Raw genomic sequence first — 18,022 nt, 5'->3', positions numbered from 1 at the left:
TTTACGTCCAGTAGGTGTCCTACTAGAGCAAATGAAGCTTCAAGAAGCTTTGCGCTGGGGTGAACCAATTGGATGAAAAGCTTCAGTGCTTCACGAAGCTTCATCTGCCCATCACTACTTACAACCACCCCCTTCTCCAATAACCCAGACACCAGAGCGGCCTTCAGCTCCGCTTTGCGTAGACCAGTGGAGACACTGATCCCGTAATATGTTGCCACCTCATGCAGATCCCTCTTCCTGCAAACATCCAGCAGGGCAAGTGAAAAGCAGCATTCAGATGATTTTAATTGTGTTTAGATTCATATGCAAAAGGTCAGCTGAAGAACACTGGAAGCTTCTTCAGAGCAGCCTGAAGCTCTGCACATGTGACATCAGAGACACCAGGTTTGAACCCTGACAGAAACTCTGACATGTGAATGATTTTCATTGACAGGAGCTAAAGAAACACTGATGGTGCCTGAACTCAAAATAAACAAAAGGTGATTCTTCATGTTTCACTTTTAAACCAATCAGAATCCAGCCTGCACATCACATGCAGTCATCACAGTCAGGCCATGTGCTGTTGTTTCTTTGGAGCTCTACAGAGACCACGTCATATTATTGCTTACCCAGAATCCTTCACTCCATGTAGCCAAAGAACGGCGTAAACAGACACACCGTGAATGAACCTTCCCCACGCCCACTGACCCTGATGATCACGCTGACACAGCAAACACGAGCGCTCGGATTTCAGACGCGTGCAAAACACCCCAAACATCACTTTAACTTCAGGTTTGAAGCTCCTCACGAAGCCCTCAGAGGTCTGCACACACACACACACACACACACACGCACACACGCACACACACACACGCACACGCGCACACACACGCACACACACACACGCACACACACACGCGCGCACACGCACACACACACACACACACGCGCGCACACACGCGCACACACATGCACACACACACACACGCGCGCGCACACATGCACGCACACACACGCGCGCACACACACACGCACACACACACACACACGCACACACACACACACACACACACGCACACACACACAGTGTTCTCCTGCTCTCTCAGGACTGCAGGCTCATCATTCACAGCAGCACAGAGAGCTGATGCAGTTTACATCACACACTCTGTTCAGCGAGGGCCGGACACGTCAGCGCGCTGTGACCTCTGACCTTTAACCTCACCACTGCTAGATTCAGCATCACACACAGTTAAAAAAGCTCAGATTTTAAACAAGTCGATTCAAATCCATCTATCCGTTTTCCTGTTGTTTCCATGACTACGCGTCTTTCCCACACCTCTGCTGAGGTCACGTGATCAAACAGTCATCCATCATCGTTCTGCACATGAACAGACACAGGGACACTCCACCTCCACAATCAAACGCACCTCCTCAGGTCTGTCCTCCGTCTTAAAGACTGTACATAAAAGATGGACATAGCTAAGGCGAGGTCACCGATTGGTTGCATGTTGAAGCCTTACTGTTAGCGTTTTGTAGTTGCCATGGTGATTTCTTAGAGACCAGGCTGTGTAAACACAGATGAATATGAATATGTACTCAGAGGCTGAAGGCGGCGATCGCTGAGTTCTTACTGCAGAAACACACACACGAGCCATCGAGCGTGAAAACAGATTAAAATGTGGACAGAGAGACATGGAGGGAGGTAAAGGTACAGCCAGAAACAGAAAGACATGCGGAGACACAGATAAACTGAGATACTGTGTGGGGTGACCTCACTGACAGATTTATAAAGACCGAGACAGAATCTGGCTTTGAGGATAAAGAAGAAGAGAAATCACCAGAGATAAAAACTGAGATAAAGGAGCAACATAAACCGATCAGGATCAATCAAGAGAAACTGATAGAAGCTGAGATCCAGAGAGCAAACCACAGGAATGAGACCGGACATGCAGAGAAATCCAGCTGGACAAGAGGACAGGAAGGAACAGAAGAAATACAAGACGAGACAGATCAGGAGACACGGAGACAGAGCAAAGATAAAGACACGTGAATAAACCAAAACCAGTGGGAACAAACCAGCAGAAGTGAGAAATCCCGGAGACATAAATCAGAGAAACGAATAGAAACACTTTTGAGTCTCTGGTGAGAAGAAAGTTGCAGAAGCTCAGAGAGGAGAAGACAGGGATGTGTGGAGGACTTCAGGGTGGAGGCCGGCCGGCGGAGCGATGCTGGATGAGGAGGAGTGTTACATAAACCCTCCTCCTCCTCTCCTCCGCGTGCTCACTCTCCAGCAGCCTCTTACATAATTTCACACCGTCATCATCATCATCATCATCAGTATTCATCATCCTGACTTTAAAGATAACTGAACACCGGGAGGAGCTTGTCTCTGTGTCCGGCGGAGGCGCACCGCAGCCCGGCGTGATCAGCGGCTGCTCCCCCGGACAAGGTCGACCTCAACCGTCGAGAGAGCTGGCCAACGTCCCGCTAAAAACTCCGCATTTTAACCCAACAGCATCCGCCTGAGCTCTGAGAACGACTCGGACTCTCAGGATCAGCTTCACGCTGAGGCTGAAACAGCTGCTGCTCAGGAGGAAGCACTGAAACTCCCACGATCACAGCGTGTAACTCGTCACGGCAAGCACGAAGGTGAATCTTACCTGCGAGCGTCAGCGCTGCTGGTCAGAAACATCCAGCAGCTCGTCACCACCTGCTCTGGGTGATAGCGGCACTGCGCCTCTCACTATCTCTGCCCACTACCCCTCTAAGTCTCTCTACCACTCTCTCTCTCTGGACTGGTCCATTCACAGCAGCGGGGGGGTTAAACATAACTCTGCAACATGCCTGTGCAGGGGCGTATCCAGCGTTTTTAAAGCGAGGTGGCACAAAGCAGAGCCAACCTGTGTGTGTGTGTGTGTGTGTGTGTGTGTGTGTGTGTGTGTGTGTGTGTGTGTGGCAGTGGCTTCTGCTGAACTAGAAAGAAAAAACTGGGAGTTTCATCGCAGCCAGCGGAGGCTGTGGATCAACGCATGAACGAGCTTCGAAGCAACCGGAGCCAACGAGAGGAGAAGAAAGGGACCACCCTTTGAGCTTAAAGGGGGCTCCTGATTGGATAGTCTGTCCCCAAACTCAGTCAGTAAGAGCTCCCCAGCTGTGAGGCGACTGTCAGCTGTACTGGGGGTCGGGTTGGGTGTGTCTATTACTTTAAGAAACTCATTAAAGTCTCAAAACTGTTTATTTGCCTTGTTTGGTCTCATCCTTTTCAGCACAACCTCACGTGTCTGAATTTACAGTCATGTTTTCATTTTGACTACTGTATTAACATAATTGATCTAAAAAAAACATAAAATGCGAGTAGAAAAAGTTATATTTTTACTGTAACAACGACAAACATGTTTAATGAATCATATTTCATAACAAATATAAATTGTGAATTTTAAAATCATATGCTCAAGTTTTGCAAACAACAAAGTTATTTGCAGCCATTTACCTTTTTTAAACAATTTCTTCAAACTATTTACAGAACAATCAGCTGTTCTTCAATAAGATGTCACACAAATTATTTATGCCACTCCAAAAAAAATAATTTCTGTCCACTATAAAGGAAACATCACAGCCTGATACCTGCAGGTCTGACAGCAGCAGGTGTGTCAGACCTATTTCTACCCGGAGACAGCAGTCGCCTCATAAACGTGACAAAACTATTGAGGAAAAAAACACGTATGTGATTGTTTTGCCCCCTGAGCTCCAGGTGTTGTGCTAGACAGTGATCGTGATCACCGTCTGCGGGAGCACAGCTGCTTAAAGCTGTAGCGTCCAGATTACTTACAGCTACTTCCTGCAGCTGATATAAGATGCTGTAAGCTGAACACAGCTTCAACCGTCTGTTTGTTGAAAAATAGTAACGCGACCACATTTTCTTGTTAGTAACGGTAACGGCGTTGTAACGATAGGAATAGTAATTAGCTAGATTAGTAGTTACTGAAAAAAATAACGGCGTTAGTAACGCTGTTACTTGTAACACTGTTATTCCCATCACTGCCAGTTACATATCCATAATATCAACGTCCAGTGTCATGGCACTTGTTCATCATGTGATCCATTCAGGCTGAAGCTCCGTCATTCATTTTTGAGGCGTTCACCGCGTGTTTGCTGAGGATAGTACCATCCGTGCCACCACCAACCTCCACATGCTCCATCTTTGTGATATTAATGTGTTTGTTTGACCACACTGCCACGTTCTAGTGCAATGCGTGTTTGTCCCTCTGTGTCGTCTTGCAGGTTCCTGGTAGGCGGAGTCAGTGACGGTGAGCACCTGTCCAGCCTCCCTGTGTCAGTCTCTGCCCTCTCTCTGTTTATGCAGCACATCAATTACAGTTAATTATGAGTAATTTTTCCTTCTTTATATTTAACACATTTGTATATTTTTGTTAAAGTGCGTGTCGCCCATTATTTGGACCTGACTGAGCTCCCTGTACAGACGACCTGAGACAGTCTTAGTGTGTCAATAATCTGCTGTTGTGTTTGTTCTGTTCTCAGCTATTTTCTTATGTGTAAAGGGACAGACATTGGAAACTCGTCTGATATAAATCACGTTTCCTTGCGCAGACTCATGTTTCACACTTTTGAACAGCGCTGGCCTCTCCGGCTCCCTCTTTTGTTTCGTTCATGCAGTTTGTTTGGCTTCATGTCACCACCTGCAGCGTCAGGCTCTCAGTTTTGTTCAGAGCAGCAGGTCTGAGAGGAAACGCCATTCAGTACGAACAAGGCGATCCCGCTCACAGGGGCTCAAACACTGGTGCGTGACCCTGAGGGGGTCACAGACGTCTCTGGTTGTTTTCTAGAGTGTGCATCACCCTGCTCATCTGCTAATAATGCTAATACATAATACTGAATATCACTTAAATATTAAATATTTATTTAAACTACAATAGTTAAATCAAAGAGGTTTTATATAAAGTCTGTCATCAATGACTTTGTTTTAGACTAAAAACTGAATTAGTTTGATTTGTATCCGAAACACGCTGCACAGGTCAGGTCAGATTATATTTAAACTTTACATTTGGGACACTGGGGGACGTACTTGTACCTAAACCTTTCAGGTTAAGTAGAAAGTGGGCGTATTTTGCTCATTTCACGTCCGCTGTTCTTCTAAATGTGTTCTGGAGATGACTAAAGTGGCTTTCCATGAATAACAGTTCAAAGTAATCCTTTATCTGAGCTTTCATGGAGCTGTCTGAAATAAGCTGCTTTAGCTTCTGTCTCTTTAACACCTCACTCACAATTTAAGCCCCCTGTCTTCTGATTGGATGACTTCAGGAAGCCTGCTGAGGGGCAGTACTCTGCACTGATGAGCTGTGCGGCCTACACCTGTGAGATGTGATGATGTGATTATTTTTTAAGAGTCCATCAAAATTTCCGAACATTATTTCATGTCCCTGAACACGGCGTTTCACCCGCATGTACTGATTCACGCCCATGTAGCCACGCCTCTTATAAAACAAAAGTTCAAATTTGGAGTTGGGAGGTGTTGGTGATGTCATTGCGTGTGTGAGAGACGTTTTTTATTTCTCGTTTTTCAAATACATTTAAAACGGTGTCACTTGGTTAATGTTAGTAAGACTTTAGTTCGGGTTAAAACGCGACGCCTGTTGAAGCTTTGTTCCCTTCTTAGTTGCCGTGGTAACGCCTCTCTATTGGACAGACAGTAAACATAGTTCCCACTAAAACACATCGCTTACAAATCTGTAACATTCACGGACATTAACGATACACGTCAGACTTCTTTACTCAGCCGGAGGTGTCGCCCCCTGCTGGACATTAGAACAAATGCAGGTTTAAGCTCTTCAGTCAGAAAACACAGTGAACACATGCTGGCATTCATGAGCACAACACTTTAGAGTAAATGTCCTCAGCAGTTAAAGTAAACAACCTACTCTTATAACACATTTATAGAAATATCCCATGATGCACCCAGATTTGATTGGGCTGGTCATGTGATGTTTAACAATGACATCAGAAAATGTGTGATGAGTTTTGCTTTTTTATTTTCTTACTCCATGAGACCTCTGGAGGTCAGAGGTCATGGAGTCCAGGTGATGACCTGGATGGCGGTCTGAGTGGCCCGCCGGATGTCCTGGTCCGCCTCCGCAGCCTCAGCCTTCTTCTCCAGCAGGGGGAGCTGCTCCAGGAGGAGGCGGCGGCCGTTAGGAGCCTCAGCCAATGAGGTGAGCGCACGAAGGACGTACATGATGAGGGCCTTCCTCCTCTTCTTCATCTCCTCCTCGTCATCGTCCCCGTGCTTCTCAGACAGCAGGCCGAGGAGGACGGGGAGGACGTCCAGGTCCAGGCACCGCTGCTTACCTGCAGTCACAGATACTTCTGTGTTTGAAACATGGAACTAAACTGAAGCTGGGTCGATACCTTCAGACTGATCGTGGATGTAAAAACCGATTTTACTTAAACTGATCCTGATTCAAAGTTTGGAGTTTCTGAGTTGAGGGTTGTGGAAGCCGGTGTGTGCGTTTGTACCGGTGGTGATGATGACGGTGTTCATGATGACTCCTGCAGCGTTGGCTTGAACCTCCACGTCTTTGTCCCGTAGAAGACCGACGAGGACAGGAAGGACCTCGGCATCCTCGCAGACCTGTCGCTTCCCGTCCATGGGAACGCTGTAACCAGCAAACAGTCGGTTAAACCAGCGCACGGCGAGGAAACAAAAGCACAGCCTGGATCAGAGCGAGCTGATCTACCTGAGTGCCATCATTGCTGCGGCCGCCTCTCGGCGGATGATCGAGGATCGGTGGGACAGTTTGCGTCCCAGCAGTGAGACGCCATCGGAGGCCAACCCCGGCAGGGCGTCCAGCCTGGAGCAGTGGGTGAGGGTGGAGAGGAGCAGCAACTGCACCTCCTCATCTTCCTCCTTTGTGAGTTTCAGCATCAGTTTAGGCACCAGAGAAAGGAGAGCCTCTGCTCCTGCAGGGCGGCATGGAAAACCCACAATTAAGCCCTGAACTGTCCTCATGAACGCCCACAGACGTACGAGTGCTGCAGCATGTGACCTGCTGCCCTGAGGACACGCCCCCTGACCCCTCAAACATCAGCTTAGTCCTCAATCATTAAACTCCAGGTTTGAGTTCAGGGTTAGGGTTAGGTTGATGCTGAGAATCCGAGCTTACCTGCAGGCAGCAGAGCGAGGCGGCTCAGCACTCGGTGGACGTTCCTCCTGCAGGAGAACGAGGAGTCGTCCAACAGCTGACAGAGAGGAGGGAGCAGGGAGGAGGCGAGGACGGCCTGCCTGCAGGAGGAGGCGACAGGACACACACATGAACCCTGAACAGCTTTAAAGCTCCTGAACTTTCAGAAAGATTCAAAAAATGACACAAACGGATCCCAACAAATATCCTAAATTTATAAAAGAAACTCTGCTAGTTAATGTTCCACAGGCAGACGCAACTCTCATGATTTAGCTCTTATGTGATGCTTTATTTATCGTAATAATTTTAAAAAAGGTAAATTCTTTGTTTTTAATAGGTTATTAAATAAAATTGAAAAGTTATTTCACAGCGTTAATAAAAAAAGTATTTTGTGTAATTTGGTGGTTTATTTATTGTCAAATAATTTTAAAAAGTGTTTGTTCATTTGTGTCGGACATTTATTTCAATGTCATGTTTAAAAGCTCCATAACACAAAGAGGAGCCAAGCTTCAGCTTCACCTGGACCTCACAGCTGGGACACAGCGCCACCTGCTGGTGGGGCCGCAGCACAGCAGAAACTGAGAGCCCAGCAGTTCAGATGTTCTCTTCATCGTTCTTTCATTCTGCTCACACGTCGCATCCTGTTTTCCAGAACAGCCGTTTGTCAACTTTTCAGGCTCAACATTTTCTCTCCTGTCTGAAAAACTCCAAAACAAGATTCTGTTTGCTTCTTCGTGATGAACTCGAGTGTTTGAGCGGATCTTTGGTCTGTGATCGACTCCAAACACGTTTGTCTTAAAGACACGAGAAGCTTTATTTACTAGTTTTGGTAGTTTTTGGTTGTCATTTTTGTGTATCTGTTGTTTTGCATTATGTGGTTGTTTGATCTGTTTGCCTCTTTATTGCAATTGTGAGTGTTTTGCTTTCCTGCTTTTCCGTTTTAAATAGAATGACCCGATGACCCCGTCTTCCTCCCGGTGCCGTGCCTGTTTGTCTCGGTGCACGTACCTGCCGATGCTGTGTGAGGTCAGCAGGTGAAGAAGCTCACAGGTTTTTGCTCTGACTGATGGATCTTCATCCCTGAACAAAACCTTCAGCTGCTTCAGAAAACCTGCAGAAGAAGAACCAGTTTGTACTTTTCCCAACTTTCCTCCATTTTAGTCACAGCAGACTTCAGAGTGGGCCGGTGCCACCCCAAGTCCCACCTTCAAACACGCCAATAACAGCTAGTGAAACACCTGAAGTCCTCAGGTTATGTTTTATAGTTTTCAAAAGCAGATGTCCAGCACAGTGTCACGGCTCCTCCCTTCTCTCCCTGATTTCCCCTGAACTGCACACCTGTCCTCCCTGTGCAGAGGGCGGACCTTACGGTGACCCTCTGAGCTCTTACCTCCGGTAACAGCCTGGTGCAGTCGCTCCGGCTCGTGCACCAGGTCGCAGAGTGACGTCAGAGCCCGGAGCCTCGCCGCAGCCCCGGCCCGCTGCAGCTCCCCGAACAGCTGCGGCACGGCCCGCCGCCCGAAGGCCACCGGAGCCCGGGTCGGGTCCGTGAGCGCCCCGGCCATCCGGGACGAAGCTCCGCGTAGAGGTGAGAGAGGGGGCAGGTTAATCGATCAGGAGCACACCGGGTCCGCTGGTCAGCCGATCAACGCTCACCTGTTGCCTAGTAACCGCATATAAACATCAGGCCACTGTGGTGATGCGTTTCAGGCCCGTAGGACTTATGGGAACCTGAGTTTTCAGTTTTATTTGTCATATGCAAGTTAGCACAGGGTCAACATTGAAATGAAATGTGTTTGACGAGCAGCAGTCACTCAGCAACATGATACAGTAGGAGAAAATATAATAAAATAAAATAAAATAATAAAAAAAATAGAAAAATAGTAAGGAGCAAAATATTAGAGAGACATGGCAAAAGAGAAAAGATGACTAAATATATATATGTATCTATAAATATAAATATATGTACACTAGTGATTAAATAAGAAATTCTTGAAAAGAAATATGACGGGAGGGCAGATGGGACATTGCACAGGAATGAGCAGCAGAAAATCACAGTATTGCACTTTTAAATATAAATATCAATAACAATAAAGTGGAGTGACCAGTGCAGATTAAACAGAGTACTTGTGAAGCTGCAGGTAGCTTCTGAGTGCTGTGTTGTGTGTGTTTAAGTGTTGTGGTTGAGGTGTCGTGTGGCTTGGTGGTAAAAACTGTTTTTAAGTCTTGTAGTCCGAGCAGACAGACTCCTGTAACGTCTGCCAGATGGTAACAAGGAGAACAGCTGATGTGCTGGGTGGCTGTGGTCCTTGGTGACCTCCTGACTGGTCCTGTTATTCCGTGATCGTTTGTTTAAATTGAATAGAAACACAATCATCAAATCAAACAATCGCAAAAAATAAAGCGGAAGCAACACCCGAAGGAGCTACTGCCACGGAAACCATCCAGTGAGGGTCCCGGTGTAGCTTCTGTGCTGTTTGGTCTAAGGAGCTTGGAAAGAAAAGCGTCTGGACTTCTTTAAGTTGCTTGAAGACGTTTCACCTCTCATCCGAGAAGCTTCTTCAGTTCTAAGGTCAAATGGTGGGGAGTCCCAGATATAAACCTAGTGGGAGTTTCCCCCCACAGAGGGACAAAAGGACCCCCTGATGATCCTCTAATCGCCTGAGCCAAGGTGTGAAAATGGGTGTGGGCTTCAATCAGCCAGAGTTTCGGGTGAGTTCATTGTGAAACCTGGCCCCACCTTATCATGCAAATTCCTGAGGTCAGATGGCCCAGGATGTGAGTGGGCGTTAAGGCGTCTGGGGAGGGATCTCAAAACTGGATTATAGATGGCAGAGAGTTGGTGTCGTAAACCCCCGCCTCTGTTCAAAGATGGTCGCTCACAGTGGACATAGATGCTTCTTTCACTCCTCTTTCAAACCATCTGTCCTCTCTGTCCAAAATGTGAACATTGGCATCCTCAAAGAGTGACCTTTGACCTTTAGATGCAGATGGACTGCTGAGTCTTGTCCTGTGGAGGTGGCTCTTCTGTGTTGTGCCATGCGCTTGTGAAGTGGCTGTTTGGTCTCTCCAATGTAGAGGTCTGGGCATTCCTCGCTGTACTGTACAGCATACACCACATTGTTAAGTTTGTGTTTTGGAGTTTTGTCTTTGTGATGAACCAGTTTGTGTCTGAGTGTGTTGCTGGGTCTGAAGTGTCAGAATCAGAATACTTTACTGATCCTTGGGGGAAATTATTTTTAAACAAACATTAACAAGACAGACAATACACTAACTAAGAACAGCACCATATATATACATAAAAGTCACTTATTAATAAATAGCTGAAAAAGAAACATGTAGCTGTTGCAGCAAACAGTGTGTTAAGTGGATGCGTTGTACAGGGAGATGGCCACAGGTAGGAATGATTTCCTGTGTCGTTCAGTGTTGCATCATGGGTAATCTCAGTCTCCCCACAACATTGCTGGCCTTACGGATCAGTTTATTAAGTCTGTTGGCATCTGCGACCCTCAGCCTGCTCCCCCAGCATGCAACAGCATAGAGGATCGCACTGGCCACAACAGACTCATAGAAAATCCTCAGCATTTTCTGGCAGATGTTGAAGGACCTCAGTCGCCTCAAAAAATAGAGACGACTCTGGCCCTTCCTGTAAAGTGCTGTGGTGTTTTTAGCCCAGTCCAGTTTATTGTCAATGTGTACTCCAAGGTATTTATAGTCCTCCACAATGTCAACACTGACCCCCTGGATTGAAACAGGGGTCAAGTGTTTCCTGGTCTTCCTGAAGTCCACGATCAGTTCCTTGGTCTTTGCCACGTTGAGCTGCAGATGATTCTGCTCACACCACGTGACAAAGGAGTCGACCACAGCCCGGTACTCTGTCTCATCATCCCTGCTGATGCATCCAACCACCGCAGAGTCATCAGAAAACTTCTGAAGATGGCAGGTCTCTGTGCAGTGGCTGAAGTCTGTGGTGTAGAGGGTGAAGAGGAAGGGGGAGAGGACAGTCCCCTGTGGTGCCCCTGTGTTGCTAATCACCTTGTCAGACACACACTGTGGGAGACGTACATATTATGGTCTTCCTGTCAGGTAATCAACAATCCAGGACACCAGAGAAGCATCCACCTGCATCGCTGCTAACTTATCACCCAGGAGGGTCGGCCTGATGGTGTTGAAAGCACTGGAAAAGTCAAAAAACATGACCCTCACAGTGCTCGCCGCCTGGTCCAGATGGGTGTAGACACGATTGAGCAGGTAGATGATGGCGTCCTTTGTTCTGAGACGAGGCTGATAAGGCTGATCCAGATGTGGTCTTACTATGGGTCGCAGCTGGTCCAGGATGAGCCTTTCCAGGGTCTTCATGATGTGGGAGGTCAGTGCCACGAGCCTGTAATCCTGGGGGCCACTGGGACGTGGCGTCTTTGGTACAGGGACGAGGCATGATGTCTTCCACATCACCGGGACCCTCTGCAGACTCAGACTCAGCATAAACAGTTTATGAAAGAAGTGCACTGGGATGTCGTGCTTGGAGAAAACGCTCCTGAGTTTCTCTGATACACCGGCTACATAGGGGATGACAATGTTGTTGCGTCTGTCCTCTTATCCTCCCTCACTGGTGTCTGATCTTCTTTTCGGTGCCTCTTTGCTGACTTTAAGAACGCCCAATTACGATAACCATGTTTTGAGTGCTTCCTTCACATGTGTGTTCCTTCTTTTTCCCTTCAGGCTTAGAGGGAACATGTTCTGCCCGGTGGTGTAGGGTCTTCAAGCAACCCAAAGAAGTCCAGACGCTTTTCTTTCCAAGCTCCTTAGACTATGATGACCTGGATGACTGAGAACCTTCACAGACAAACGTCTGTGCTGTTAATGCTGGACGAGGTTTGGACTCTGGACCCTCATTCACACAAGTGCGCTCTTCTATGCTTTGAGTGGTTACCAGTTAACATTCACCTCACAGTGTGACACACCTCTGTGTCGGCCGTCCGCTGGGACTGAACCAGCTGATGTTAATCAAAGCGGCAGGACTGATGTCAGCTGGGGTCACGACCTCCGTCCTCCTCATGTGTTCAACTCTTCTCCTGTGACATTTCTCATTATTACACATAACCTCTCTCTGCTTTGGTTTCTTTGCATGTGTCGACCGGATGAGTTGTTACAGAAAGAGAATTTCATTGCAACATCACTTTTACAAACATATTTAGAAAACCGGTAACGTGTTCAAGACTTATTTTACCCGCTGTGAGCTGCAGAGACTGAGAAAGTGCTAAGACAGTCAAAACTAATCCACCCTGTGAGAAAAGAGCCCACTGAACACAAATCAGCATGATGAGAACTACTGATGATGAAAGGAAGCATCTTTATCTGAGGACTTTATTTTAGTCTGAGCCCAGTCCCATCTGCTAACATGGAGGAGGCGGGTTTATGACCTATACTGCAGTCAGACACCAGGGGGCGATAGAGACGTCTGGGCTTCATTTTTTGAGAGCTATTAGGTCGTCCATGTTTTCTACAGTCATTGGTCAAACCTGTGGGAAAAAAAGAACTTAGGTTCTCTTAAACCTGAAAAACACGTATTGAAATTACTGGAGAACATCAGAACGCGCCGATGCTGACGTCACTGTTGGATTCATTCTGAGGTCGACACACGAAGGCAACAAAAAAAAGGAGAGAAAATGAAACGTTTATTGTGTGAAGCTGTTGGACGAGGTGAACGGAGCCCTCAGTTCAAACATAAATGAAACATGAGAACATGAAAAACATTCAGGTTTTCATTTTGGAAGCAGAATAAGAGAAGAACAAAAACCTGCCTCCATCCGATTCTCATCCAATCAAATCAATAACCAACAAAAAAACATTTAAAGACAAACCAAAATCATTTTGTGTCTATTTCTTCTTCTTCTTGCTCTTCTTCCCTCCCTCTCCCTGCTGAGAGCTGGTGTCGCCTCCTCCGCTCTTCTGGGTCCGAGTCTTGAGTTTGGGGATCATCTCTGCGACGTAGATCATCACGTCTTTACCTGCGATCACCACAAACGGCACACCTTTACCTCGGCTAATGTTGTCTACGTGCAGCAGTGTCCTTTCAAAATAAAAGCACTCACGTGAGCTGAACTTCTCCTGACACGGGCTGCCGTCCGCCTGCTTAATCTGAACTCTGACCCGACCTTTGAACTGGCCGTCCCTGTTCCACTCCCGGGGGTGGATTTTGTTCTGGAAGAGACACACAGAGTCCGACCACGCTGTGTTTTACAGTGTGTGTGTGTGTGTGTGTGTGTGTGCGTTCTCAGGTGTTACCTCCATGTAGACGTTCATCCCTGCAGCCGCCAGCACGTCTCTGATCTCAGTGCAGGACGGATTCTCCACCGCCTGCAGACACAGCAGCACGTTCACACTCAGCACGCCACTTCCTGTCTATTTTACTTTAGTACATTTGAGCGAGCAGCAGATGTCCTGATGCCCGATCAGTCATCCAGGTAAAGAAATCCCAAAAGGTTGATTCTGTTCATCTGGATGTTTTCAGTGGGAGAAACGTATCATGATGATTAACAGCTGCTGATCAATGACCCTGATCTTTGATCAATGGTCATGAGAATTTGCATATCATTGATGATAAGCTGACCTCCAGCCCACTGCTCATGGACAGAATCAACCTTTTCACAGTGAAACTTTTTGTTTCAGGGTTTTTTTCTCCATCTGGTCTTTTTTTTTTTTTTTAATCCAAGAGTTTCTTCACTTTTATCTCGTGTTTCAGTCGACTGTAAAATGCTTTAAAAGAAGATGAGTTAAGTTCAAAGATCACAGCTCAGGTTTCAGAGGTAACATCAAACACGATCATTCAGGCTTATCAGAGGCTGTTTCCATGTTATGCTACAAACACTTGTGCCTCATGATTTTTACTTATTTAAAAAAACGAATCTTCCAGCAGTCGTGCGTCTCCTGTAGACGCACAGCACGAGCTCTAATGATCTTTATGCCGTTTTCATCTACAAAAGCATGTCACACAGGCTGCGAGCGTACGTAGTCATCAAACACGTGAACGTTAAACTGTCACCTTCTCCGCGGAGATCCTTCGTCCTTCAGCCAGCGTCTTCTTACTGTTGATGTAGATGGGATAGAGGCAGACGAACCTGAAACAGACGACGCAGCGACTCAGTGACTGACGGCCGTCCTCATGCATGAAGCCGAGCGCGCTAAGTAAGAACTCCTTATCCAATAATCGCTCGGCTGGAATCACTCACCAAATGGTAAAAATGGTAAATGGCCTGCATTTGTACAGCGCTTTACTCAGTCTGTAAGGACCCCAAAGCACTTCACACTACATCCAGTCATCCACACATTCACACACTGGCAATGGCAGCTACGTTGTAGCCACAGCTGGCCTGGGGCGCACTGACAGAGGCGAGCTGTCAGTGCGCCCTGCCTCTGTCAGGTCTTTCAGATCCTGTTGATCCACTGTAGAGTTTTTTAGGCCTCACACTTCTTCTTCTGTACAGTTTTTCTTTAGACTTCTAAATAAACGCTCCACACCACGCTGAGATATGCCACGTTATCAGCTCTTTGGGAATCAGCGTGTTGGATCAAAAATATTATTTTATGTCAAAATGTGATGTTTTTGGCATTTTTCACAGACTCGACTAAAGAAACGGTCTGCTATGTGTCGGCACGGCGCGGGTTCATGCCTTCAGCTGGGAGCTGTTTTTAACGTTTCAGTGATTCGTAGGTCAGAGTTCAGAGGCTTCATCAAAACAAAGATAACAAACACACACTATAAACACGGGCAGGAACAAGGACTGGGCTAAAAATGAGGGAAGACAATGGAGGCCTTCTGGAGAACTGTTGCTCAAGAGCACTTTAAAAGTTACAAGAACGTCTGTCTGCTTGTAAACAAAACAAAGACATGAGACCTTTGTCTTCCAGTTTGGTTTCTCCGCTCTTCACTCAGATCTCTGTGGTACCAGCTCCTCTGACTGAGGAGGGAAACATCCTGTAAGCTCCACAGATCTGATGAAACTCTCCGAACCGGAACGTTCAGCAAACTTTCTGCACATTAATGTGACTCTGACACATTAATGTGACTCTGACACATTTCGCCCCTTTAGCTTTAAAAATAAGGCGGTCTGTAAACATCAAGCTTAAGCTTCTAATCACACGTCATGCTTAAGGATGAGGACCACAGGCCAAACTTCATGTAGAAAATGCGCAATTTAACTTTCCCTCTGTTCCCCGTGACTTTACACACAGCTCAAAGACATTTCACTAAAAGTCCATTAAAAACTCAGTGTCAGCTTATCCTAATGTCCTCGTTTCACCGGCGTTTCATCGTCGAGGTTCGACTCTGAAGTGAACATTTAAACCTTTAAAACAACCTTTTTCCGTGAAGCTTCAGTTAAAAGCTGCGGGACTGTATGCCGAACTGAAGATCAGCCTCCCAGGATCCACATGAGTGCTTCAACATCTTAAAATAAGCACGTGTCGTTTGTAGATGCATTGTTTCCTTAAATGTTTAAAATTCTCCACAAGAGTCCGCACGAGAAACCGGCTAGCTCTGTTAGCTGTAGCTTAGCCAGGGTCCTGGACTTACCGCTCTTTATCCGCGGGGTTCTGGGTGAGATGAGCCATGGCTGTCGCTGCTCGGGGACTAAACGCACCGTCTGATCCGAGCCTCTCAGTAATGGACACTAATCTGTTTGTAGTATCACCTCACATACACACAGGCTACCGTAAGGATAACGCAGCCATACGGCCACACTGTTGACAACAGCCGCTTCTCTTCTTCGGCTTCTGTATTTAGGCAGAATACACACAGCGCTGGGATGTTGCTGCCCTCTACTGTTTGTTTGTCAGTTCCGTTTTGACATGAATATGAAACCTGTCAGTGAAGAAAGAAGCCGTAGACTCTAAGGCTTATGTCACATGTGAGCTGTAGCCTCAGCTTCTTGTTGTTAGCTGACAGGTGTGGCCCACAGTGTGGTCTTCTGCTGCTGTAGCCACTCTGCTTCATGGTCTGATGTGTTGTGCTTTCAGAGATGCGCATCTGCATAACTTGTGTATAACAAGCGGTTGTTTGAGTTACTGTTGCCTTCCTATCACCTGTCTCGAGTTCATTCTACGAGCCAGTTTCACCCAGAGAACTGCTCCTCACTGGATGTTTCCTGTCTCAGGCCGCTCTCTGTAAACCACAGCAGGGAAAAGTCCAGCAGTGTCTGAAATACTCGGCCCGTATCAAGAGCCTCGTCCAGTCATCCTCCTGATGCTCAGTTTGACTCCAACAGGCTGTTCTGACCATGTCGACATGCTTTAACGTTGCTGATTCATTACAGGCTGATTAAATGATATTTGCATTAACGAGCAGTTGAACAGATGTACCTAATAAAGTGGCTGTTGAATCCATGTAACTGTTCAGCACTTTGTTTGAAAGTGCTTTATAAATAAAGTTGTTATTATTATTATTATTGTTGTTAAAGCGATGCAGGAAAACTGTAAATGTGCAGCTGTCTGCACTCTGCCAGCCACTTCACATGTTATCAGTCATTCACTTTCTACACTCCTTTATGGCTGAAGAATTGTAAATATTATCACATTTACAGCTACATAAACATTTATTATTAGCCAGCCATTCCTTTAAGCAATAAAACACAATGAAAACATCTCAGTGGACGTAAAAGTGCTGCAAGTAAACATAATTCCTCTGAGGACAAATATTCCCCCTCAGTATTATTGTTGTGTTTGTTTCAGGCTGGGGTTGTTTAATTACTTTTTAAATACTTTACATGTCCAGGACCATATTTTATAAATCATGTTGCAGATGTTGTCCTGTGAGAACAGCTGCTGATGAACATCAGGGAACAGTTCCCCCTGCCTGTGTATCAGGGTCATAAATAACATTGTTATAATTACACAAAATGTGTTCTAAACCCCCAAACTGCTCCTTTTATACCTGACTTTTAGGACCTCCAAGCCTGTAGTTGTGTTCATTATCAGTTAGAGCCCCTCCTCATTCTTTTCTTCTTCTTCTTTGGTGCAATCCTATAAATACAGTGCACCCCTTTTGCCTCTCCCCTTTTCTACAATTCCCCTGTGGGAGAGGTGGGTGTCATTTCTTTCCAACACTTTAAAACACACATATAATGCATATTTAGCCACCTGGATGTTTCTGATTGCGATTTTAATTCAATTATTGTCATTATTAAGCCTGTTTTTGTTAGATGTTATAAGTGTGTAGTATGTGTGTATCATAAATGTGTTTTAGGCGCCATAAATGCTAGCATGAATATATACTCCTTGCTAGATTGGAAGTTGTGGTGGGTTGAGCTAACCCTCTTCCCCACTGTTTGTATTTGGTCGTAGGAGCTGGAGTGGGCAAATTATTTACTTGGAGGTCTTTCTTTCTTTTACCTTTTTTTTTTTATCAGACACAACGCAGAATCACACCGGTTACACCTGGGATAGGTTTACTGGGTTAACGTGTGCTGCAGCGGCCAGGACTGTCTCAGGCTGGAGTTGCCCGGGTGAGAGGCAGTGTGCTGGGCTGAGTGTCCCCTCAGCTTGCTGCTCTGTACGAGAGAGTGTGTTCCCTGCGCCTTCTGGTTAGGGAACGGGTCCTGACTTTACCTGTGCTTCTGCACTGAGCAACAGTCAGAGTCTTGGAGTCCGTGGGTAGGATGGTTGAGGGCGCTCCACCCGGGGACTCTGTCATCTTGGATGTGCTTGCTCATTGGACGTCATATGATTGTATCATTGTAGGGTCTACTTTACAGTATAAAGCACCTTGAGGGGACTGTTGTTGTGATTTGGTGCTGTCTAAATAAAGCTGAATTGAATTAAATTACTATGTGATTTTCTACATTTCACAA

At 46.3% G+C, this 18,022-nt stretch overlaps 3 protein-coding genes across 7 annotated transcripts in view; all 3 read right to left on the bottom strand.

The window, feature by feature from the left end:
* Positions 1–2,915, bottom strand: part of LOC308404760 (dematin-like) — a 32,772-nt gene extending 29,857 nt beyond the window's left edge. The window contains exon 1 of one of the 4 annotated variants that reach the window (XM_080894961.1): positions 2,640–2,915. The gene's annotated coding sequence lies outside the window, so the exon portion shown is untranslated. The remainder of the gene's footprint in view (positions 1–2,639) is intronic. The other 3 variants (XM_080894957.1, XM_080894958.1, XM_080894960.1) reach the window with 3 other exon arrangements.
* A 312-nt stretch (positions 2,916–3,227) lies between these two features.
* On the bottom strand, positions 3,228–12,700 carry rsph14 (radial spoke head 14 homolog). Of its 2 annotated transcripts, none has more exons than XM_080893407.1 (6): positions 8,566–12,700; positions 8,184–8,286; positions 7,158–7,276; positions 6,732–6,954; positions 6,511–6,650; positions 3,228–6,360 (listed from the first exon to the last, which is right to left on the bottom strand). In XM_080893407.1, exons 1-6 carry the CDS (start codon positions 8,738–8,740, stop codon positions 6,062–6,064), a joined length of 1,059 nt encoding a protein of 352 aa, XP_080749533.1. In that variant the 5' UTR covers positions 8,741–12,700; the 3' UTR covers positions 3,228–6,061. The 2 variants fall into 2 exon arrangements, with proteins under 2 accessions (XP_080749533.1, XP_080749534.1); XM_080893408.1 differs by having other exon boundaries at positions 3,228–6,342.
* A 132-nt stretch (positions 12,701–12,832) lies between these two features.
* srp19 (signal recognition particle 19) lies at positions 12,833–15,952 on the bottom strand. Its single transcript, XM_080893409.1, has 5 exons — positions 15,751–15,952; positions 14,221–14,296; positions 13,464–13,535; positions 13,271–13,379; positions 12,833–13,186 (listed from the first exon to the last, which is right to left on the bottom strand). The coding sequence occupies exons 1-5, from the start codon at positions 15,786–15,788 to the stop codon at positions 13,056–13,058; spliced, it is 426 nt and encodes a 141-aa protein (XP_080749535.1). The 5' UTR covers positions 15,789–15,952; the 3' UTR covers positions 12,833–13,055.
* Between the last annotated feature and the right edge of the window lie 2,070 nt (positions 15,953–18,022).

Source organism: Rhamphochromis sp. 'chilingali', assembly GCF_963969265.1.
Source record: "Rhamphochromis sp. 'chilingali' genome assembly, chromosome: 10".
NCBI classification, from domain to species: Eukaryota; Metazoa; Chordata; class Actinopteri; order Cichliformes; family Cichlidae; genus Rhamphochromis; species Rhamphochromis sp. 'chilingali'.
Note: the sequence above shows the minus strand (reverse complement) of the source record. Positions and strands in the feature narration are given on the sequence as shown.

Bases quoted from the DNA above. Each gene is read 5' to 3' on its own strand.
- rsph14 (XM_080893407.1), bottom strand. From the start codon at position 8,740: ATGGCCGGGGCGCTCACGGACCCGACCCGGGCTCCGGTGGCCTTCGGG. The intron at 7,277-8,183 runs GTACGTGCACCG...CTCCTCCTGCAG, and splicing joins ACCTCACACAGCATCGGCAG to GCAGGCCGTCCTCGCCTCCT. The intron at 6,955-7,157 runs GTAAGCTCGGAT...GCCGCCCTGCAG, and splicing joins CCTCGCTCTGCTGCCTGCAG to GAGCAGAGGCTCTCCTTTCT.
- srp19 (XM_080893409.1), bottom strand. From the start codon at position 15,788: ATGGCTCATCTCACCCAGAACCCCGCGGATAAAGAGCG. The intron at 13,536-14,220 runs GTGACAGTTTAA...CTGTGTCTGCAG, and splicing joins GAAGGATCTCCGCGGAGAAG to GCGGTGGAGAATCCGTCCTG. The intron at 13,187-13,270 runs GTGAGTGCTTTT...TGGTGATCGCAG, and splicing joins TCAGGAGAAGTTCAGCTCAC to GTAAAGACGTGATGATCTAC.